At 41.3% G+C, this 23,260-nt stretch overlaps 1 protein-coding gene across 2 annotated transcripts; it reads right to left on the reverse strand.

Annotated features, from left to right (window-relative positions):
- Positions 1–6,500: 6,500 nt before the first annotated feature.
- LOC124863274 (mitogen-activated protein kinase 1-like) lies at positions 6,501–22,465 on the reverse strand. Of its 2 annotated transcripts, none has more exons than XM_047357590.1 (9): positions 21,393–22,465; positions 19,429–19,611; positions 16,038–16,227; positions 12,833–12,949; positions 12,637–12,751; positions 12,433–12,564; positions 12,201–12,310; positions 10,331–10,457; positions 6,501–9,275 (listed from the first exon to the last, which is right to left on the reverse strand). In XM_047357590.1, the coding sequence occupies exons 1-8, from the start codon at positions 21,884–21,886 to the stop codon at positions 10,338–10,340; spliced, it is 1,461 nt and encodes a 486-aa protein (XP_047213546.1). In that variant the 5' UTR covers positions 21,887–22,465; the 3' UTR covers positions 6,501–9,275; positions 10,331–10,337. The 2 variants fall into 2 exon arrangements, with proteins under 2 accessions (XP_047213546.1, XP_047213547.1); XM_047357591.1 differs by having other exon boundaries at positions 6,501–7,764; positions 21,393–22,464.
- Between the last annotated feature and the right edge of the window lie 795 nt (positions 22,466–23,260).

A 23,260-nucleotide genomic window follows, 5' to 3' on the forward strand; every position in this document is an offset into this window, starting at 1 on the left:
CTTACCCTCTTGCTTGAGGGTGTCAATAGTGGCCTTCTGGACAGCAGTCAGGTCGGCAGTCTTACCCATGATTGGGGTTTTGAGTGATGAACCAGGATGGGAGTTTTAAAGGCCCCAGGAATCCTTTGCAGGTGTTTAGAGTTAACTCGTTGATTCAGATGATTAGGTTCATAGCTCGTTTAGAGACCCTTTTAATGATATGCTAATTTTGTGAGATAGGAATTTTGGGTTTTCATGAGCTGTATGCCAAAATCATCCGTATTAAGACAATAAAAGACCTGAAATATTTCAGTTAGTGTGCAATAAATCTAAAATATATGAATGTTAAATTTTCATCCTGACATTATGGAAAATAATGAACTTCATCACAATATGCTAATATTTTGAGAAGGACCTGTACTTTAAGAAATGAAGGTCAGTCAGTCCGAATAATTGGGAAAACTTTGAAAGTGTCCCTAAGTGCAGTCGCAAAAACCATCAAGCGCTACAAAGAAACTGGTTCACATGAGACCCGCCCCAGGAAAGGAAGACTAAGAGTCACCTCTGCTGCGGACGATAAGTTCATCCGAGTCACCAGCCTCAAATCGCAGGTTAACAGCAGCTCAGATTAGTGAACAGGTCATGCCACACAGAGTTCTAGCAGTAGACACATCTCTAGAACAACTGTTAAGAGGAGACTGTGTGAATCAGGCCTTCAATGGTAAAATAGCTGCTAGAAAACCACTGCTGAGGACAGGCAACAAGCAGAAGAGACTTGTTTGGGCTAAAGAACACAAGGAATGGACATTAGACCAGTGGAAATCTGTGCTTTGGTCTGATGATCCAAGTTTGAGATCTTTGGTTCCAACCACCGTGTCTTTGTGCGGCGCAGAAGAGGTGAACAGATGGACTCGATATGCCTGGTTCCCACGTGAAGCATGGAGGAGGAGGTTGTATGGTGTGGGGGTGCTTTGCTGGTGACACTGTTGGGGGATTTATTCAAAACTGAAGGCATACTGTACCAGCATGGCTACCACAGCATCTTGCAGCGGCATGCTATTCCATCCGGTTTGCGTGTTAGTTGGACCATCATTTATTTTTCAACAGGACAATGACCCCAATACACCTCCAGGCTGTGTAAGGGCTATTTGACCAAGAAGGAGAGTGATGGGGTGCTTGCGCCAGATGACCTGGCCTCCACAGTCACCGGACCTGAACCCAATCGGATGGTTTGGGGTGAGCTGGACCGCAGAGTGAAGGCAAAAGGGCCAACAAGTGCTAAGCATCTCTGGGAACTCCTTCAAGACTGTTGGAAAACCATTTCAGGTGACGACCTCTTGAAGCTCATCAACAGAATGCCAAGAGTGTGCGGAGCAGTAATCAAAGCAAAAGGTGGCTACTTGAAGAACCTAGAATATAAGACATATTTCAGTTGATTCACACTTTTTTGTTCAGTATATAATTCCACATGTGTTAATTCATAGTTTTGATGCCTTCAGTGTGAAGCTACAATATTCATAGTCATGAAAATAAAGACAACTCTTTGAATGAGAAAGTGTGTCCAAACTTTTGGTCTGTACTAATATATATATATATAAATATATATATATATATATATATATATATAATTCAGCACCACCTTCAGGATACAATGTTTGAACCATTGGATGCACATGGTCCTCAAGAATGGTTCGGTAGTCCTTGCCAGTGACGCGCCCATCTAGCACAAGTATTGGGCCAAGGGAATGCCATGATATGGCAGCCCAAACCATCACTGATCCACCCCCATGCTTCACTCTGGGCATGCAACAGTCTGGGTGGTACGCTTCTTTGGGGCTTTTCCACACCGTAACTCTCCCGGATGTGGGGAAAACAGTAAAGGTGGACTCATCAGAGAACAATACATGTTTCACATTGTCCACAGCCCAAGATTTGCGCTCTTGCACCATTGAAACCGACGGGTGGCATTGCATGAGTGACCAAAGGTTTGGCTATAAGCAGCCCGGCCGTGTATATTGACCTTGTGGAGCTCCCGACGGACAGTTCTGTTGGAAACAGGAGAGTTGAGTGCACATTTAATTTTTGCCTGTGATTTGGACAGCTGTGTTTTTATGTTTTTTGGATCATTCACCCATAATGTTGTGTGCATTTCAATATTTTGAGCAAAACTGTGCTCTTACCCGCTAAGTGAACCTTCACACTCTGCTCTTACTGGTGCAATGTGCAATCAATGAAGACTGGCTACCAGGCTGGTCCAATTAGCCATGAAACCTCCCACACTAAAATGACAGGCGTTTCAGTTTCATTGTCCAACCCCTGTATTTATACAGGGGTTGGACAATGAATTAAAATAAAGACACCTCTTTGAATGAGAAGGTGTGTCCAAACTTTTGGTCTGTACTAATAATATATATATATATATATATATATATATATATATATACCAACACACACAACACTTTGGATATATGTCCTTCCACAGTTTACAGAGAAAACACATAGTTTGTGTTGCATCAACAAGCATCTGGCAAGCGTCTCATGATGCCGCCTTCACCATTCTTGACAGCTGATACAGTTTTCTTAGGCTTGAAAGCATCACCTTGAGTCTTTCAAACATACTTTCTGTCATTTTTGGTGAAAGAGTTTTATCTTTTTTGTCTGACCATAAATTTCTCCACACTGCAGCTGCCTTGTCTGTGTGGGTAGCTAGAAGTTTCAGATGGGCTTGGGGGTGTGGCGTTTTGAATTTCATTTCACTTTGGGAGAGTGACATTATGGTTTGAAGGATCTTCCAGTTCATGGCAGGCTTAAGTCTTGGTGGTTCCTGGGTTGTTCCTGAACATCCTTACCACTTTCCCTTTTAGCTGTGGTTGAGAGTTTCAGTCAGATGGTTGAAGCTTGGATGCAACCCAGTAATCCCAAACATACATTGAATCTGGTTTCGAAACTGGTTTTAAATGGGAAAACTTGACTAACATTAAGTTTCAGGAATTGAGCAGACCTCAGCTGCTGTGAAAATAGCTGGAATATGTTTAAAAGCCCTATCCATGCCAGGAAGCTAATAAATTTAAATTAAGAGGTGTGGATTACGATCATTTCAAAATTATGCCAGATGCTTGTTGATGGCTACAAAAAGTGCACAGTTTCTATGCAACCATTTACATTTAACAACAAGATTAGTGAGGGTGTATGCCTATATTTGAGCCTGTGTGTATTCCTGTTTTAGTGGACATCAGTCTTCTTCTATAACTTGACTCATGAGAAGTAGTTCTCACTTTGTGAATGCCTCAATGGTGCTTTCTATCCTCTCTCCTGATCCTAAAAACAACCAGAGAAGCCAAAACCAAATCTGAGCAGCAGAGTACTCTATTTAGGAAAAAACATAATTCTCATTTATTGACCTTAAATATCCAATAAATACAAATACAATCAGTTTTCAAAAACGCAAAACCATAAAAGTCAATGAAATGCACCTCCCTGTGATTACACGGCAATGTGGTCAAACCATCTTTGAAATAAGCCTACAACTATTTAAAGTATTTTAATAGCAAACAATTCAGGATCTCAATCATTTTGTCTTCTTGATCTCCCTTAGATCAGATTACTTCAGATGAGCAGCTGACGGTAATCCACTGGATCATGGATCCCTCCTACTGGCAGCCCTCCACAGCCCCATTCTTACCTCCTCGATGTGAAATGTGAGTGCAGTAGAAAGCTGTTTGCTTCCTCCAGTGGAGATGGTGTGGGTTCTTCAGCAGATACTTCGTGATCAATGCGTATAATCCCAACTGAGGGGCGACAAGGCACAGAAACATGCTCATCCTTTCCTTCAAGCAAATCCAGAAAGTCTCGGAAAGTTCTCACAGAGAAGGTTTTCACCAAAAATTGTGTAGATGGGTGTTTTCTTGTGTAGCAACTAGCAATCAGACCATCAGCTCTTGTTAATGAGTGATCAGATGTGAAAGATCATGAGAAGACAGGTACGGTCCAGCTGCCTGTTGAGAAATAGGAGGAAAAAAAACTGGACAGACTAGTAAGACTGAAAGAATATGTCCCACCTTCTGTGTCACATGTATATATATCAAAGTGCCAGGATTTCTGTAACCAGAGCTGTAAACATAAGTTCAGAATCAGAATCAGAATCAGAATCAAATCAGATAAGCTTTATTGCCAAGTACGTTTTTGGACATACAAGGAATTTGTTTTGGCGTAGTCGGTGCAATCAATACAAATTAACAGTATAAACATATCTACAATATAAGATAGAATATATGTGTACAGTTTTAAGTGGTGAGAGTAAGTATAGAGCAGTATAAGAGCAAGAGCAATACAACAGTGCAGGTGATCATTGTGCAAGTACGCAGTGCAAGTAAAGCAGGAGTCCAAGCTGAACTGTTAATGTAACGCATAGAGTTACAAGTTACAGGTGTCCTGTCAGCAAAAAAAGGGGGGGGTGTGGGGGAAAGGGAGAGTGTCAGGGTGGTTCTCGGCTTTGTTAACCAGGCTGGGTGGCAGATGGGAAAAAACTGTTCTTGTGGCGGTGAGGTTTTGGTCCGTAGGGACCGCAGCCTCCTGCCAGAGGGGAGAGGTCTCAAAGAGTCGTGACCGGGGGTGGGAGGGATCAGCCAGATCTTCCCTGCCCGCTTCAGGGTCCTGGAGGTGTACAGTTCCTGGAGCGACAGTAGACTGCAGCCATCACCTTCTCAGCAGACCGAATGACACGCTGCAGCTGCCCTATCCTTGGCTGTAGCAGCGGCGTATCAGATGGTGATGGAGGAGGTGAGGATGGACTCAATGATGGCTGGATAGAAGTGCACCATCATAGTCTTTGGCAGGTTGAATTTCTCAGCTGCCGCGGCAGAACATCCTCTGCTGGGCTTTCTTGATGAGGGAGCTGATGTTTGGCTCCCACTTGAGATCCTGGGAGATGCATGGTTCCCAGGAAGCGGAAAGATTCCACAGTGTCAATTTGGAGTCACAGAGGGTGATGGGGCAGGTGGGGCTGGGTTCTGCCTGAAGTCCACAACATCTCCACTGTCTTTAGAGCGTTGAGCTCAAGGTTGTTCTGGCTGCACCAGTCCAACAGATGTCCACCTCCCATCTGTACGCGGACCCGTCACCATCAGAGATGAGTCCGATCATGGGGGGTGTCGTCCGCAAACTTCAGAAGCTTGACAGACTGGTGACTGGAGTTAATGAAGCACTAGCTCGTAATCCATTGGCCTCTCTTCTGTTCAGCTGGCAGGGAGGGACGTTGTGTGCCATACCTTTCTGATGCCCATTTGTCAGCACATTTCCAGGTTTTCTTTTGTTTTGCTTCACCGTGAACACACTGCCACTACAATCGTATTCAATGCACTTCAACATGACCTCATCCTGTAGAACTGCTGAGATTATTTGAGGTAGGATTTCATAAATTTAGCCCGAGAACGTGATACTCCTCTCGGAGAGCGCAGCAAGTTCCTTCATGTGCATTTGTCTAAAGGGCCCAGGGCACTGGTAGACATGAGCTTTAAAAAGTGATTAAGAAAGGTGCATGTTTTGATCACTGAAAACTCTACATTAACTAGAAAGCCAGCAAAGTGCAGTACAGTGTTCAGCTTGAATGCAACAAAAAATGCAGCGTTGCAACAACTACAGAGTGCTTTAAAATGCTGCAGCAAGCTGGTGACAAGCCAAAACAGAGGAAGCTTTTCACTGCAGGACAACCTGAGCGTCCAGCATTGTCTCACATTCGCAGACTCATGCTTTTGACATTTGGCCCATTTGTTTTTAAGCGGAATAGTACACGATGTACGTAGATTTCACATTTAACCAATGTTTGAGTAGGAGTAGCCTTGTCGAGGCATGCTGCAAATGAAGCAGGAATGCAGAACAGCTGGAAAGGTAAATTGGCTTTTAGATGGAAATGTGCATTCCCACAACTCCAAGTTCTACACAAACACCAATTCCAATAAAGTTGACCAGTTTGAATATTGAATATATTGTCTTTATAGTGTATTCAATTTTTGAACATGCTTTACAAATCATTGTATTCTGTTTTTGCACAACGTCCCAACTTCAGTGGAATTGGGGTTGTATATCCCCGTCTCACTTTGCATAGAACAAAATACTTCAGTCGCTGGTGAGTCCAAGTTCACATTATCTGGATGGGCAAAGGTGAATTCCAGCTTTACTGCATCTGGACAGAACATGATTGTTACATTTGTGGCCTTGGACACCAAACTGTGTCCTGTTGGAAAGATCGGGGCATTACATGTTGCTTTTTAGTTCTTGTAGTCTATTTCAGGTTGTCATACAGGTTCAATTTACGTGATTTCTTGATTCTACAGTTCTGGCAGTTATTAGTCCTGGGTGAGGCTGATGAAATTTAAATGAACTTTTTATAAAATGTGGTTACTCAAAGTAATTTCACATTTTTCATTTATCCTGGTCATCTTTGTCTGATAAAATCTGTCTGAGGATCTAAAACATTCAAGTATGACCAAAAAAAGCAGAATCAGAATAAAAACATGACAAGCTTAACAGCATGATGAAATTTTATTTAATTACATGTATATAATGTTGTTTTTGTTAATCAATTAATTAATAATACCCACAGCATATACAGACTATAACTCTCAATAACTCATATCTCCTTGACAATCTCAGTAAAACATCTTAAAATAAATCTTTATACAATCTGGTTGGGCAAAATTAAAAAAAAATATTATGCGATTCAATAAGACTTAAAACACTTCCAATAATAATAATAATAATAATAATAATAATAATAATAATCATGGCTATAAGAGAAAACACATACAAATCTCTTAGCTCCCTTTTATGTAAAAAAGAAACGGATATCACCAATAAAATAGCATTAATATTAAGAACAGCCATTTAAGAACAACATCTGCAAACAGGGTTTGAGATGGGCAGGCCTTTAAACTTGTTGATACAGTGGGAATGCAGAGACACACTGGGATACAACCCTTGGGAAAGACAGAGAGCATGTGTGTAGGAGTGTATTCCCTAGTAAAATGTTTGGTCAGGTGGCTTGTTAGGAGGGAAGACATTTAAAAACCAAAAAACTAAGAGGCGTGTATGTGCAACACCAAGAATAAATCTGGTGGATTAAAAACACACAGAGAAATGATCCAGAAGTCTTGGCTTGACAGTGCAGATACACAAACAGTCTTAATACAGACGTACATTTCTGCAAAACACACACAGCAATCCGAACGTAAAGCTCTACGAGTACGAGACAAGAAATGGGGGGGTGGGGGGAGTGGCTTAAATAACCTCAAAACGGAGGGAACGAAGACAGAGGGCGCATGGCTTGAGAGACAAAGTGCAGACTTGCTGATTGAGTCGGGATTGGGCCTGCCTTCAGCAGAACCAAGGGGAACAGCTTCAGACCACAAGCAGAGAGGCGAAGAGGAGGATAAGGAGGCAGCCCTTTGAGTAAAGCATGGCGAGACAATTTGGAAGTGGAAAGAAAAAAAAAAGCCTCCCACCTATCCCAGAGTGCTGGTTATGGCTTCTGAGAAAACAGCCACGGATGCACCTCGAATCAGAGACTTAAAAACAGATGATGAAGATGAGGCCAGGGAGGTCTGCATGAAAGGTCCACTGTGCTGTTTTGGTCCAGTTCCTTTCTCTGCAGGCTTCTCTTCTTACTTTTCCCAGCACAACCAGCAAAAACAAATTCCCCACAATCAAATGGCGTGGACTTATAAGAGCCTGTGAATGGTGCTCCGCAAAGCAGTAGGTGGTCCAAATCAGCGGGCTTGATGAGCAGAGCTGAACAAGATGCATGGAGAGAAAGTTACAGAAACAGAGAGAGCAAGAAATCAGCACTCTCTGTTACGCAAAACAATGCAAATATTAAGAAGCAACTTAGGCCCACTGGTATGTAGCACAAAACTACAATGCAATGATAATTACTTGTCTGTGCACATATAAAACCCATTAATCATTTTCTGGGCAATGAGCAATAGGTCTGGCATGTATATGCAGGAAAACAAAAATCATAACCGTCGCTTGAAGCACCAACAGCCAAGTGCATTCCACCATGCATTGTGTTGTGCAAGAATGCACAGTGGCACGATTCAGTGGGAAAATTTTGCTTCACTTAAGCTTTGACGTGAAAAGGACCAAGATAAAAAAAAAAAGTAATGCAACTGCTGTCCTGAGGCAAGGAGAAGCAGAATGTGTGTTTTTATAATATGACGGGAGTCAGTTTCATCAAAGAACGCTTCATTTGGCCGTGACAACAGCCCTTACTGGAATCTAACGTAACACAGGAAAAAAAAGGTTTAAACGTAGTTATGCATGTCCAAGCAAAGGAGTGCAAAAAAAAAAAAAAAACAACAACCCAAAAAAAACACAATAGTTCCTCATCAGGAAACGAGAGAAAAAAAAAAATGGGACTTTGGTATCACAGCTGCAATATTCTAATGAGCCTCTCTTCTATACTTCATGATGCAGATCCATGAGGGAGCCTTCAGGGTTCTTGGTCTTAGGGCGAGTTGTGCATATCTTTTTTTTTTTTTTTCCTTGGATCTCTTCGCCACTTTGTATTTCAGGAATGCATGCATTCATCAGGGTTTTCTACAGAAAAAGGAGGAAAAGAAATCCTGCCAACATGCCACTAAAAGCCTCAAATCTGTCTAAAATAAAAAAAGACTTAAAAAAAAAAAATACTCACACAAGCCTGAACCAAATACTACTTTACAAACAAAAACTGTCAAGCACATTTAAAAAAATAACTAGAAAATCCTGTATATTCTGTATGCATATGCACGCACCTAGTTCGCATCTCTACCCTTGGTCTTTAAGAACTCAAATATTCCAAGCAGTAACTCATTCACATAAATCAGGAGCGTTATGGAGTTGGTTTATACAGTAGTGTGGTACATAGATGACAGATGAGCTCAGAAACATCAGCAACCTGACATGGAGGGTTAGATGAGGACAGGAGTTACTGTCGAAGGTGCCAGACAAGCCAGAACAGTAATAAGCATCATAAAAACAAGGTAAAAACAAAACATGTGTGGTGAGTGAAGAGTCCAACATGGGCAAAACAAAAACAGTACGAGTTGGACACACTACATCCCGCTCAGTAACAGCAATCAATTTTTATACTTAGCTCTGTGTTACAATAGAAATGCAAAGATAAGCAGGTCAATTTTTGTATTTGTTGTCTTCAATTTTTGTTGGTTTCTTGAGGATACACTTTTCTTTCCGTTTTAGCATATCGCTCGGAGTCTTCCGGCTACAAGCCTCGCTGCAACTATAATAACTTGCTAAAACTAAGAAAGAAACAAAGAAAAACAAACAGTTACCATCTAATTCTCAAACTTTTTAGCAGCTGAACAAGCACAGGTTTTCCAATCTGACCTATAGCTATTTAAAGAACAGGATGTTCAACTTTTCCTTGTTTTAGTGAAATTTAACAGCACACCAAGAGTAAAGATAATACAGTTGTCGGTTGTGCATTCATGCTTGGAAACACAGACAGACAGCAGAGATTTCCCTTGTTTCCCTGAGTCTTGTGAGTGCACATACAGCACAACCTTATCATATTTTGTCACATTACAACCACAAACTTCAATGCTTTAGTTCTGATGATACGTGGCTTTTGCAAATAAAAAACCGAAAACTGTGACATGCTTTCGTATTAATCTCCCCCTGAGCCAAAACTATGCATAATCGTCTTTTGTTACAACTGTTTTTCAGGTTTGTCTCTAGCGGCAATGTTTGCTCGTTCTTCTTTTAAAATAACTCAGACTCAGTCAGATTGGTTGGAGTATGTCAGTAAATATCAATTTTCAAGTCTTGCACAGATTCCCAATTGGATTTCAGTCTAGACTTGGATTGGGCCATACTAACAAATGAATACGCTCCGGCCGAACCCATGCTGTTGTAGCTCTGGTGTTTAGGGCCATCGTCCTGCTGGAAGGTGAACAAGGTTTGTTTCAGGATTGTCCTGCACCTAGCCCTCTTCCCGTCAACTGTGACCACCTTCCTCCATCTCTACTAAAAGGAATGATCCCCACAGCATGCTGACGCCACCACCATGTTTCTCAGTCGGGATAGTGAGCGGTGCTAGTCTTCTGTTCTCTAATGTTCTCTAAGAAACCTCCGAGGCCTTCACAGAAAAGCTGGATTTATACTTGGATTTACTAATTAGGTGATTTCTGAAAGGAATCAGTTGCAGTGGATTTGATTTAGGGGTATCAGAGCAAAGGGAGGTGAATACAGAGAAGTGTGAAAGAAAAATTCAGTCAGTTCATTTAATGAGACTATGGATTGATTTTGCATTGAATCTAAAACTACCATCCATGACTGTGTGTTCCTCATGCACCTGTGCCTCAGCTGATCTGGCTGGTCGTCTGGAAACGAGCCGTTTCTTCAAAGATCATTTCCTTCAGCTTCTCCTTGGGAAGATCGTCCAGTTCTGTTCTGAAATCAAATGGCTCCTCTGCTATGGGCTAACACCAGAACACAGAGAACGACGTTAAAAACAGGGACTAAAAATACTCTTCACCTGATTTATAATTGAAAGAAAGGCAACTATGAACTTTAAAGGCAGCATTATAATATTAAATCCTCTGTTCATACACCGATTTGAAATATGTATTAAGTTAAAGTAAAGAGCCTTTCAAGAACAAAAGTAAAAATTATGAACCAATGCAGTCAGTATTAAAAGGTGTATAATGGTTGCAATATTCTATTGACCTTTCATAAGCAGATCTGCTGATCAAACTAAATACTCAATGCACAGCTAAGAGGTTTCCCTGACCAAGCTGAACGACTTACAATTAAATCCAGGTCCTAAATCCACTTTACTGACACAAAAAGTCTTTGGAACCATGCCTCTCTGGAATGGTATAAGCTAGCTTAGGTGGTTGATGGCATCTGGAACCACTGAGGGCAGCAGAACAGAAAGAAGATTATTTTCTTCTTTTCTAACAGGAATGGGTCAAGTGGATGTGTGGCTGCTTATTGGAAACACAGAAAAGAGAAGGAGTGGGCACTCCTTACTTTCTCCAAAGACCTTCAATGTAGGAAGCATAGCAAAAAGGTAAAAAGGGGGATTTTTGTCCTCACCCAACAAAAACAGCCTCAGTCACAAACATTTCGCCACAGGTTTATATAATAATTGGAATTTTGGCCTTAAAGAAAGAAACAGCCCAAGGCAGAGTTCATGCCAGTTCTAGCACAGTCAACAGCCAGACCATTAAAGCAGCTGCAGGTCTTGTGATCAAAAGTTTTCTTAGGTTAGTTTTACAACGGTTTTTACTTACTCTGTTCTGTCAGAATGATGTGGAATGTTTTGTTAAATTAAATCAACAACCATGTTCTCCAAATGCTTCCCTGCATGTTTACTACCACAATGATTAGCTTTACCTGCAACACCCCCTCCTCATTGTTTCAGTGAAATAAAAGTGGTATATTTGTATTTGTGACTTCCTGTCCAACCACCCTACATGTAGGATCAGCTTGAAGCGAATCTTAATGGCATAAAAATGATGTTATGAGGAAACCAACGATTAATGTCCAGAGTTTGTGTGACGTGACTGAAAGTGTCCTACGAATACTTTACTGTAGTGGAGTTAAACTCTTATGGCTCAAAACTTAACAGAGACTTTTAGCTGCTTCCGTTCACTGCATCCGTTTTGCACAATAAGAGGTAGGTGATTTTGGTGTGGCAGTCATTACATTGAAACATCCCATCCTCAGAGTAAATATGCTGGTCAGAACTGGAGCAGGAATTAAACTGTTACTAGGAAATGTTATTTAAATATTAAAAATTTTTGTTATAAGGTGGTTTCCCCACAGTGGTGTATTACAGGCAGAGAGGAATTGCCACCACATGTTCTTAAATGCCCCTGTAGGGTGCAGGTTTGAGAAGCCTCTAAACCCCTGAAGTTCTCCTCCTCAATGTACAAATGACCAAATAAATCTTTGAGATATTTTGAGTGGTCATTGTGTTATTCATTGATGCCCCTTCACATGTCAAGATGTTCCTGTCATCACAAACGGCATCACTGTTTGGCAACCTGCAACTTTCAGCTGCGTTCGCGCTTTCACTTTTTTTTTAACAAACAAATTAAATTTCTTTGCTTCTGACATGGAATTAAACCCAACCATCATAAATTACAAAGCATTGACAATTGAAAGCAAAAAGGTGCAAAAAAAGGATAAAATCTCCTTATAAGACATGTTTTTACCTCATCGGTGGGATCATAGTACTGCTCCAGGTAAGGATGACCCAGGGCCTCTTCCACAGTGATGCGCTTGTTGGGGTTAAATGTCAACATGCGACCCAACAGATTCAAGGCTTCAAAGAAGAATGAAGAGTTTTCATTAACCAGCCTCTACCATGCACAAATGGTTGTTGTATCCATTCTCATTTTCCAAATCTCTTCTAGTATTAATAGTAGTCATAGTATGTTGCTTTACCTTTTGGTTCTGCCTTTAGAAAGAGCCTGTCCCAGGGAATCCTGGGTTTCTCTGGCAGGGACTGAAGGTAGTTCCGAGCCTTCAGGTTAATGATGCAGTTCAGATCTTCTTGAGATGGTGAACCAAGTATGCCTGCACACACAGAAGTTGTTCAGTATAGGTGCTTATTAGCTTCCCCCCCCCCCATCATGGCTGTATTCTCACCCAGTATGTGGTTTAGTTGGTCCAAGTAGTGTTTCCCAGGAAAGATGGGCTTGTTGGTCAACATCTCAGCCAGAATGCAGCCCACTGACCATATGTCAATAGACTTTGAGTAGCCCTGAAAAACAAACCTGTGCAGTTAAATTTTATGAACGTGCCAGTCAAATACCAAAACCGTACGCATGAGTTTGACCCATACCTTTGAGTTGAGCATAATTTCTGGGGCTCTGTACCAACGTGTGGCTACGTACTCGGTGAGGAAACCAGTGTGATCATGCAATGGATCGGCTATCCGTGCCAGGCCAAAGTCACAGATCTGAGAAAGAAACAAAAACGGACACAAAAGGGCAAAACAATCAGTCCTTAAATTCTTTCCAAACTGCAGCATTTTTCCCATCATTATCCAGAGGGGGCGCTGTCCCCTGCAAACATAGCCGCCCCTCAATTTACCATAGAGGGAGAGTAACTATATCGCCGTGCGGACGCACACACAAAGAGCAGTGAGCGTGAGAACATGACAAAACATCAGTGTTCCTCTTGTGGGCCCCCCTTCCTCTGACAGTCATGTTTTTATTTATTTCCTAAATGACACTAGAGAATAACGCTAGCAATGTATGGAGGCCTGAATGGACCAAAACTCTAATTTAGCTGTGCATCAGGAGAAAGTGAATGAATGAACTCTGAATATCAGAGACTATAAAGTGTCTCAGTGTTCAGACGTTGTCCTTTATTCATTTGCTGTGTACCATATTCAGTTTATTTTAACACCTGATTCGCCATTAAATCTGAATAAAATGTGTATTTACTAGAGCATATTGCATTTAATGAGCATCTTAATTGTTTGAATTATTTCCAAACCAAATATTAAAGATACCCTGTGAGTCAACAGGCCAAGTCAATCAAACTATTTTTAATAAAAGGAGCAACAATGAAGTCTTACTATATCTAAATTACCTCGGTTTGCTGTGAATATCTATTTGTGAGGTTCTATGCACATCATAACCAGTAAAACAAGATCACATACAGGGGTTGGACAATGAAACTGAAACACCTGTCATTTTAGTGTGGGAGGTTTCATGGCTAAATTGGACCAGCCTGGTAGCCAGTCTTCATTGATTCCACATTGCACCAGTAAGAGCAGAGTGTGAAGGTTCAATTAGCAGGGTAAGAGCACAGTTTTGCTCAAAATATTGAAATGCATACAACATTATGGGTGACATACCAGAGTTCAAAAGAGGACAAATTGTTGGTGCACGTCTTGCTGGTGCATCTGTGACCAAGACAGCAAGTCATTGTGATGTATCAAGAGCTACGGTATCCAGGGTAATGTCAGCATACCACCAAGAAGGACGAACCACATCCAACAGGATTAAAGAATTAAATGTGCACCTCAACTCTCCTGTTTCCACCAGAACTGTCCGTCAGGAGCTCCACAGGGTCAATATACACGGCCGGGCTGCTATAGCCAAACCTTTGGTCACTCATGCCAATGCCAAACGTCTGTTTCAATCGTGCAAGGAGCGCAAATCTTGGGCTGTGGACAATGTGAAACATGTATTGTTCTCTGATGAGTCCACCTTTACTGTTTTCCCCACATCCGGGAGAGTTACGGTGTGGAGAAGCCCCAAAGAAGCGTACCACCCAGACTGTTGCATGCCCAGAGTGAAGCATGGGGGTGGATCAGTGATGGTTTGGGCTGCCATATCATGGCATTCCCTTGGCCCAATACTTGTGCTAGATGGGCGCGTCACTGCCAAGGACTACCCAACCATTCTTGAGGACCATGTGCATCCAATGGTTCAAACATTGTATCCTGAAGGCGGTGCCGTGTATCAGGATGACAATGCACCAATACACACAGCAAGACTGGTGAAAGATTGGTTTGATGAACATGAAAGTGAAGTTGAACATCTCCCATGGCCTGCACAGTCACCAGATCTAAATATTATTGAGCCACTTTGGGGTGTTTTGGAGGAGCGAGTCAGGAAACGTTTTCCTCCACCAGTATCACGTAGTGACCTGGCCACTATCCTGCAAGAAGAATGGCTTAAAATCCCTCTGACCACTGTGCAGGACTTGTATATGTCATTCCCAAGAGGAACTGATGCTGTATTGGCCGCAAAAGGAGGCCCTACACCATACTAATAAATTATTGTGGTCTAAAACCAGGTGTTTCAGTTTCATTGTCCAACCCCTGTATGTATATCTTCACTATTGTATTAGTTTTAGTTTTGACGTTGGCAAAAAGCATCTTTGAAATGTGCTGCCTCTGCTCTCCATTCCTCACCTATGATCAGCTAATCCAGGGACTGACGATTTGCTGCCCATTGTTCACAAGACCACCCTGAGGACTGTACGCTACCAACCTTGAAGCTTTATTTTAGGTAAAAAAAAAAAAAAAAAGGTTGAGATAAAGCTGCAAAACTACACAGATCTTGAATTTAGCCTTCCATTAATCAAACTAAGCGCCCTCTATGATGCCATTCATTCACCGCGCCTTGCAATAGCCCCCCTTTCCACATTTTCTCATGTTACAAGCATAAACTTCAATGGGTGTCATGCAATAGACCATAAAAAGTATGGCATAATTGTGAAGTGGAAGGAAAACAGATGTTTGGTTTTCAAAAAGATTTTTTTACAAATAAAAATCTGAAAAGTGTGGCATGCATTTGTGTTGAGCCCCCGTTACACTGACACTGTCAAACTGAATAAAGACGAGTGCAACAGACTGAAGTTGATCTGACTGAGCTTCAGTGTCCAGATGTGCAGAAAAAGACTTGCAAAAAGCTAATGAAACTTTGTTGAGTAGGAAAACTTTTACAAGGCACTTTACATTCACTGTAAATGCATATACATGTTTTAATCAGCTATGGATGTAAACTGTCTGAACATGTCTGTTTCTGCTAAAATTAAAAGCCTTATGACTTAAGAGAAATGTGAAATGAGAAAAGGGAAATGTGAAGTTTTTGCAACTCTTGAAACTTTGAGCCATTTAAAAACAGCATCTGATTAGGAGTTAAAATCAATAACCAAAGGTGCAGCTGTACTGAGAACATTTAGATTGAAAGCAGAGTGATATTAAACAGGGAGAGGCCGGTTCAACCTATGATAATAGTCTATGACAAACTGAGGCCTCCTCCATTGTGATAAAAACTCTCACGAGATACGCAAAATATATGAAATGCCAGAATATCTGCACTTTCCACAGACTGCAGTGTTTTCTGGACTTTGACTAGGCCATTCTGATTCAGTTATGCAGTACGAGGGCTCAAAATCCCAATGTTACCAATTCAAGGCTGTGATGACAAAATGGGAAAAGGTTCAAGTGCTGTGAGTACATCTGCAAGGCACTGCATCTGTCTGCAGCTGATGGAAGCATATTTTAACAAAATGCACAGGTTTACCTTGAGGTCGCAGGTGGTGTTGATAAGCAGGTTGGAGGGCTTGAGGTCGCGGTGCAACACGTTGGCGGAGTGAATGTACTTGAGACCTCTCAGAATCTGGTAGAGGAAGTAGCAGACGTGGTCGTTGCTCAGCTTCTGGGTCTTCAGGAGCTTGTACAAGTCCGTCTCCATCAGAGTCTGCACGATGTAGCTGGACAGACCCATGGGTCAAGGCAAACGAACCAAACCTGACAGAAATTCCTGACACTGAACCACTTGGATGTTCTCCTTTTACAGCAACCTTGGCAAAACTAAATTCATTTGTATTTTTCTTTTAAAATTCATTTCACTTTAGACTAACCTCCATTTCTTTTGTTCCCTGAATTAAAACATTGAAACTGCAATACTTTGGGTTGTAGACAATGTGAAACATATGTTGCACTGACCATGTTCCTCTAATCGTACCCTGATACGGCCGGAAAAACAGCAACCACAGAAACTAGACATAGAAAGAGGACAGTTTGTACAGACATGCGTGGTTATCGGAAGAAAAATCCAGTAGCTGGTCAGACTACTCTCTATGAGCTGTCTGGAATGAACCCAGAGCAGAAAGTAGGCATTTATGACAAGCCATCGCAACATTCAACAAGATTATCGCATGTTTTCCTCGTGTCATGCAGCCCTGGCAATATAATAAAAGATCTAGAGAACTGCAACAAAGAGTGGGATCTAAAGGAAACAAAGGTTAATAACCATCATTAGACCCTATCTACATGCCCACCAGTAGTTGGCAGTGATGCCACAGATAAGTCTTTAACGTGCTACCATCACAAACATAAACTCTACTGGGATTTTACCAGGAAAACATCTGCTTTGGTCAGATGTTACTAAGATTGAACTTTTCAGCAACGAACCCTGCAGCGGGGATCTGTGATCTGTGGGCCTGATTCTCTTCCTAAGGCCCAGGGAATCTTGTTGGGAGTGCATGAACTCTTAGATAGAGATTTTATATAGAAACCTGACAGCCTCCACCAGAAAACTGAAAATGAGCCATCAATGGGTCTTCATATAAGATCATGATCCAAAACATATGAGGGAAATCTATGCAGAACTAGAAATCAAACTTCCTGCTTGTTGATCTCAGTTGTAAATTAGACCTAAATCCAGTTGAAGTCTTGCAGAGTGAGCTAAAGAGAAAAATAGTAGAACATAAGACCCAAGACTCTGGTGTTATAGAAGAGCCACTGCATTAATTTATAGTAGAACATCTTTACCAAAGGTGCCTATAAATGTGGCCTGTGCAGAGGAAAGATGCTGCACATTGTTCTCTAACTGTGCATGCCCAAACAACAATGACAAAGCAAGGGAGGAGCCTTTCGCTGGAGTAGACCTTACTACAGTGACAAGCTACCGTAGCAACCAGAGAAGATAAATATCAACTCCCATGGTTGGCATTAATACAACAGTTCTGTTTATTATAGTAACCAAATAGTTGATAAGAAGCATATCTGTTGATCTCAGCTGATCAAATGGCATCGGTCCTTATTTCTGCTCATTCTCAAACCCTACCAAGGTGGCAACATTGTGCAACTAACCCGACTGGGAGCGTCAAACGGGACAAGAATGAAAGGACTCAAACATTCTTGCCATTTTTTTCTGAAAACAATGAAGCTTTTCAAAAAGGAAATTGCCAGAGCAGCTCTCTGGCGGGCTGTGCCCACACATCACCAGCGCTTAGTGGGAACTAAGAAAGCAACTGAAGCAGCTTAACCACAACGGGTGATGTGTTGGATTTACTCTCCGTTTTTTTCACAGTTTTGTTTTATTTTATTTGGCCGTGTTGAGGCAAATAGCATAACATTTGGCCAGGTTGAGCATTTTAAGTGTTTTTTTCACCTTGTTAGGCAGAAGAGAGCAACCTATGTCCATTTAGCACTTTTTGTGTTAGTGACTTCCTTTCAAAATTCCATTTTTGAATTTACTACAGTTGTGATTTAATTTCAAATATTATTTTTCCCCATTCCCTGGCGCTGAAATCCATTCAAACTTTAAAGTTTTATTGTTTTTCTATAAGGTGAAAATATTCTGTAAATCTACATATTTATATTTATGGGATGGGAAAAACCAATCTACTTTTTGAAATGAATCCAAATCAAAATTTTGTCACTTTGGCTCAACTTAAAGTATTTAAGGTGTTAACATTTCAGAAAGCTCATAAACATGAATGTTGATGGGTTATTATTAATAATAAATGAGTTACAGATGACTATGCAGAAAAAGTAAAAAGTGATCAGAATCAATGTTGCTGCCAGGTTTTGGCATTCCATGCTCGGATAATGACGCCCCAAAACTCCTGTTTGCATATAGGAGAAAAACAGTTTCAAACTGTTAAAAGTTAAATCAAAAGGCTTAATAATGGCATTTTTACAAAAAAATAGGTTTATACTAGAAATGCACAATATATCTAATCGAAAAGGTCACTGCAAAATCCCAATTGGATGCAATTTTTGATAGTCTTAGTGACTGAGATCCTAAAGCTCTGGCAGAGCGATGGGAGGTTGTGCTGACTGAAAATAAACAGAGTTGTGAAGAAAATGTGGGTCAATCATAATCAATGCAGTTATCACAATATTTTACAATAACCTTGAAATGTTAGGCTTTCATAATATCACGCGGACCTGGTTGAGAGATAATAGTCTGGTGGCGATCTTTAAAAGGGGGCTTTTGTGTCTGAGGAGTCACAGTTGGAAAACAAAACGAGGGATCCCCCAAAAGGCTGACCTTTGTTACTTTCAGTTTCTGTACCATCACTGTAACCTCAAAGAATAAAAACACCACCTGCAGTTCAACCCTACATGATGAGTCTTTAACATTCAATATTAACCCTAACAGGACCAATTTTATAACAACTGTTTCTTCCTAGTAAAAGTTCCTGTTGAAGGTCTATTGGGTCGGAGGGGGTGGGGAATCCTAACTAACTGCTAGATTACTAACCGGTCCGTCTTGTTTAGCCTCAACAAATCCCAAACGCGACCTGAAATAATTTGGGCTCGAGTACAGGTGCAGCAGAGTTTCTCAAGGCCACGCACTTCCAAAATGAAACAACATAACCTGGTGCAATAAAGCGGAAGAGCGTCAGGACAATTCTATCGCAGGTTATTAAATGTGCGAGAGCAGATGTTAAAACTAACACTGGGAGCCACACACAACCCTAACAAATAGATAAATACCTAGAGCTGTTATTGGTGATACTTCTAAAGTATTGTAACCTTGTAATACTGGATCATCACTACTCCAGTAGCCATAGTGTGTTGTAACCAAAGTTTCATTTCAGGTTAGCTTGAAACCAGAAAACCCCCCTAACATTCGGCTGACGGCGAACCACACGTTCAAGTAAAGCACGGCAGGATACACATCCCTCATGTTTTCCAGCAGCTGTGCCCTGATGATGTCATTGATCCCGATGATGTTCTCGTGGTTGAAGCGCAGCAGGATCTTGATCTCTCTCAGCGTGCGCTGGCAGTATGTCTGATGCTCGAACGGGCTGATTTTCTTGATGGCTACTCGCTGGTGGGTCCAGTTGTCCAGAGCGGCGCTGCATGTGGGAAAGGAGGGACGAAAGCAAGCGACGTATTACACACAGCGCAACTCACACATAAGCAAAATGAGTGCATCAAGATCTGAGAAGATGCAGGGCTCTGAATTAGCATTTGCAGACAAACTTAAAAGCAGCAAGTTCTTACTAGGAGGGTGTTGCAGAGAGCTGTAGCTGCAGGTCTGAAAGGTGTGGAGTGCAAGGAGGATGGCGTGCTGTGAGAGTTTAAGTTTTATCTAAGTGCTACGTCCGTTGTTAGGGTTATCGATGTTGGGTTTTGCATGCCAATTTGCAAGAGAACAGACATTACACCATAGTTCTGCTATTGGTGAAGGTGTCTAACTGAACAATGCACTGGATAAACTGGGAGTGTTCACTCAAGCCCTTGAGTGGCTTAAATCCTGTGACATAAACAAACACTGATAGATGTAACGTTTAAGTTAAATCAAGAGATGCACCGATCAGGATTTTCCTGCCCAATACATAGTTCCAATTTTCTTTAAGGGTCCGAGCTTCTGGTTCAGATTCTTTTTTCTAGTCCTACATTGCTTAAAAGTTTTTTTTTTTAAGTAGTGCTGGTTCTTTGATTAAAATCAGTCAAATTTTCCTTGACTGATGATCGGCGGGTGAAAAACTTTTTTTTTCCTATTCATTAAATGCATCAAAACTAAGAACTCCTTTCATTCTCTGTCTATAAATGCACCATCAAACAGCAGGTAATTGGCTGTACTATCTTTGTAGTTAATTAAAATCCACTAGAGCTTAGCGACATACATTTAATTTTAAGAATCAGCAGGTAAGGCCTAATAAAAAAATTTAAACTGGTATTGGCCAGGAAAAGTCTGATCAGTGCATCTGTATCCGTTTTTTAAATTAAACTAAAAAATGGCTTTAAAGAAGATGATGTTTGGCAATTTTTGTAGAGATTGAAAATAACTTTTTTTCTAGCATTAGACCCGCTGATCTTCAATCAAAGCGATCAAGGGGGAAATTAGCTCATTCGGGCCTCTGGTTGGTTAATTGATACATTCTAGTCCTTACAATCATTAGATGCGTTAGATCATTAGAATAAAAGAAATAATAGCATCTCTAAGGTTATAGTGAAATGTTAATGTTTACAAACACTGACTGAAGGTATGGTGGCATCACATGCCGCAAACAAAACTGCTAAATGTCAACAAAATATCGTGACATGCCCACAGGAATCGGTGTTTCATGGGAGGTTAAATACTACACGGTCTATCTGATCATGTTCTGGTCCAGTATGGCCAGCGATGACTTCACACTGGCATCAGTGGGAGTAGAAGTAGTTAACAGGTCCACACATCGCTGCAGATCACATACGGTGATAACAGCAGGAAAGGCCTCATTACAACAAATCCTTCCCGGATACTATCCTGCAGCTTCTTCATGCAGAGTGGATGTTTAGCGATTAGAAATGAAGTAGAGATCCCTGGCGTACCACGGAGTACCGTGGTTCAATTAGGCTTACGGCACATTTGAGGTTGAGTGCAGCTTGCAAACAAATTTCTGACAGGCAAACCACGTCCTGCGCAATCTCTCCCAATCTTGTTTCCTGTAAAGCTTATTATAGCCCCGCCTGTAGCAGCTCAGCTAACCTGTTAACCAGCAGATGGACTGTTGCAAACATGAGCGATGTGTTTTATGGGTCTTAATTGCATACATTCTCACTATGACACTGCTGGGTAAACTGAAAATATGCGCTTTTTAGAAGTGTTTGACTATAAAACATCCAATGTAAGCTGGCAAACAGTACTCACCAGACCATTCCGTACGCCCCCTCACCGATGTAAGCCAGGTTGGTGTAGCGGGGTCCGACATCAAATATCTGTCCCTTCACCGTCTCCACTTCTGTTTTGGGCAACCGAGGTGGGGGCGCCACCTCCTCCGATCCTGATAAAGTCATGGGGACGGGATCGAGTATAGTTGCAGAGTCGGAGAGAGGGGCAGGACCAGCATCAGGGACACGGCCTGGGTCAGGACTAGGACCCGGGGCCGCTGCCTCCTCCGATTTAGATACAGACATGGGTCCAGGTGTAGTTTCAGAGTCGGGGCGAGGACCAGAGCCAAGACCAGAAGCTGGGGCAAGAACAGAACCACGGGCAAGACCAGCGTCGCGAACAACACCAGCACCAAGAACAGAACCAGGGTCGGGATCGGGTCCAGAACCAGGGTCAGAGCCAGGGACAGGTCCAGAACTAATCGCTTCCGACAGCTCGGCCTCGACAGGCACGTCGCTACATGGATCCGCCATTCTTCTCTACAAACCGCTCCCGCTCTCGTAGGGTGTTTCCTTTTGAAGAGATGCCGCTGCTTTCAGTAAGGGTTTCCAGCGGTCCGTGACGGATGGTTCTTGTTGGAAATCGAAGCGAATCGAGCAGAGAGGGAGATGTAGTGTTCCTCTTTACTACCAACACCGTAAATGGATTTGGTGCGGGATCGCGGTTTGTTTTCAGCACCGAGCGTAAATTCGCGTGCAAAACTACGGCATCGTACAGGTGCGCTGGATATGTTTACAGGGCTGCATTGTTTGGGCGGGGCAATATCGATCTAAAGAGAACAAAACAAGCGCGTTTAAAGCGACAGCCACCAATAGGTGTGTCCACGAGAAGACGCGGCTTTAGCTGTAGAAGCGATGCGTCAGCACGTCCGCCATATTGGAAGTGGCAAGTTTGACTTGAAAACCGATCCTGTTTTGTACTGTCTGCTTGGAAATTGAGGTTTTAGTATGTAAGAAGCACAACAATTACGGTCATCTAATTTTAATAAATCTTTCCCATCTACGGTGGTACATTTTTATTGTAGTACTTATAAGGAGGATCACTAAGAAAATATTTTACATTTTCCAAATCAAGCACAATGTACTGTGATAGCATATTTAATTACCCATGAAAATATGCCAAACCACTACATTAGCTTAATTTTTAGTTACAAGAATGTATTTGTATATAGTTAATTTATTTCATTTTGATATAAAACACTTAACAGTGGATGTGACTCTCTTTTAATCTTATTTTTCAGATGTCAGTTGTCCTAAATTAACAATTCGCAGCTCTTGTCAACTTTGACAGAAACGCCATTATTTTGAGGTGTGTGATTAAATTGTTTGTTTACTTATATTTTGTCACAATCTGTAATTTTGACTCTTCTTTCTTATTTTCATGGAATAGACAAAAAGACCGGAAGTTCTGTTTTCACATACTACTGTTGTATGTTTTGCATTTTAATAAGAAAAAAGAAAGGGTGCTTCTGAATATGTGCTTCTTGCGTGACTGCTTCATCTTGTAAAAAGAAGCCTTGAAGATTTAAAATAACACATTTAGGATAAACACAGTCTGTGTTTTTAACCACTCGAAGAAAGAACATTGAATGAATGAATGAGTTAATAATTTTTTTCAGACCAAAATATTAAAATGAACACATACAGACATATTTCTAAGTATAAATACATATACTAGTTACATATTTGTATCAGAGTGCAACATAAATACAAATGAATTAATATTGTAAACAATAACTACCCATAATATACAACTGTAAGAATATATACCCACACTTACTCAAATATACCACCTTATTTGGTTGTTATGTCTGAAAAGGGGGAATGAAGAAGTAAACTTATTTAATC

The sequence above is a fragment of the Girardinichthys multiradiatus genome, chromosome X (assembly GCF_021462225.1).
Source record: "Girardinichthys multiradiatus isolate DD_20200921_A chromosome X, DD_fGirMul_XY1, whole genome shotgun sequence".
Lineage (NCBI taxonomy): Eukaryota > Metazoa > Chordata > Actinopteri > Cyprinodontiformes > Goodeidae > Girardinichthys > Girardinichthys multiradiatus.

Coding starts and splice junctions, on each gene's coding strand:
- LOC124863274 (XM_047357590.1), bottom strand. CDS start 21,886: ATGGCGGATCCATGTAGCGACGTGCCTGTCGAGGCCGAGCTGTCGGAA. Junction 16,228..19,428: donor CTGGAAAACATGAGGGATGT/GTATCCTGCCGT, acceptor GGGTCTGTCCAG/CTACATCGTGCAGACTCTGA. Junction 12,311..12,432: donor TCTAAAGGCAGAACCAAAAG/GTAAAGCAACAT, acceptor TCTTCTTTGAAG/CCTTGAATCTGTTGGGTCGC.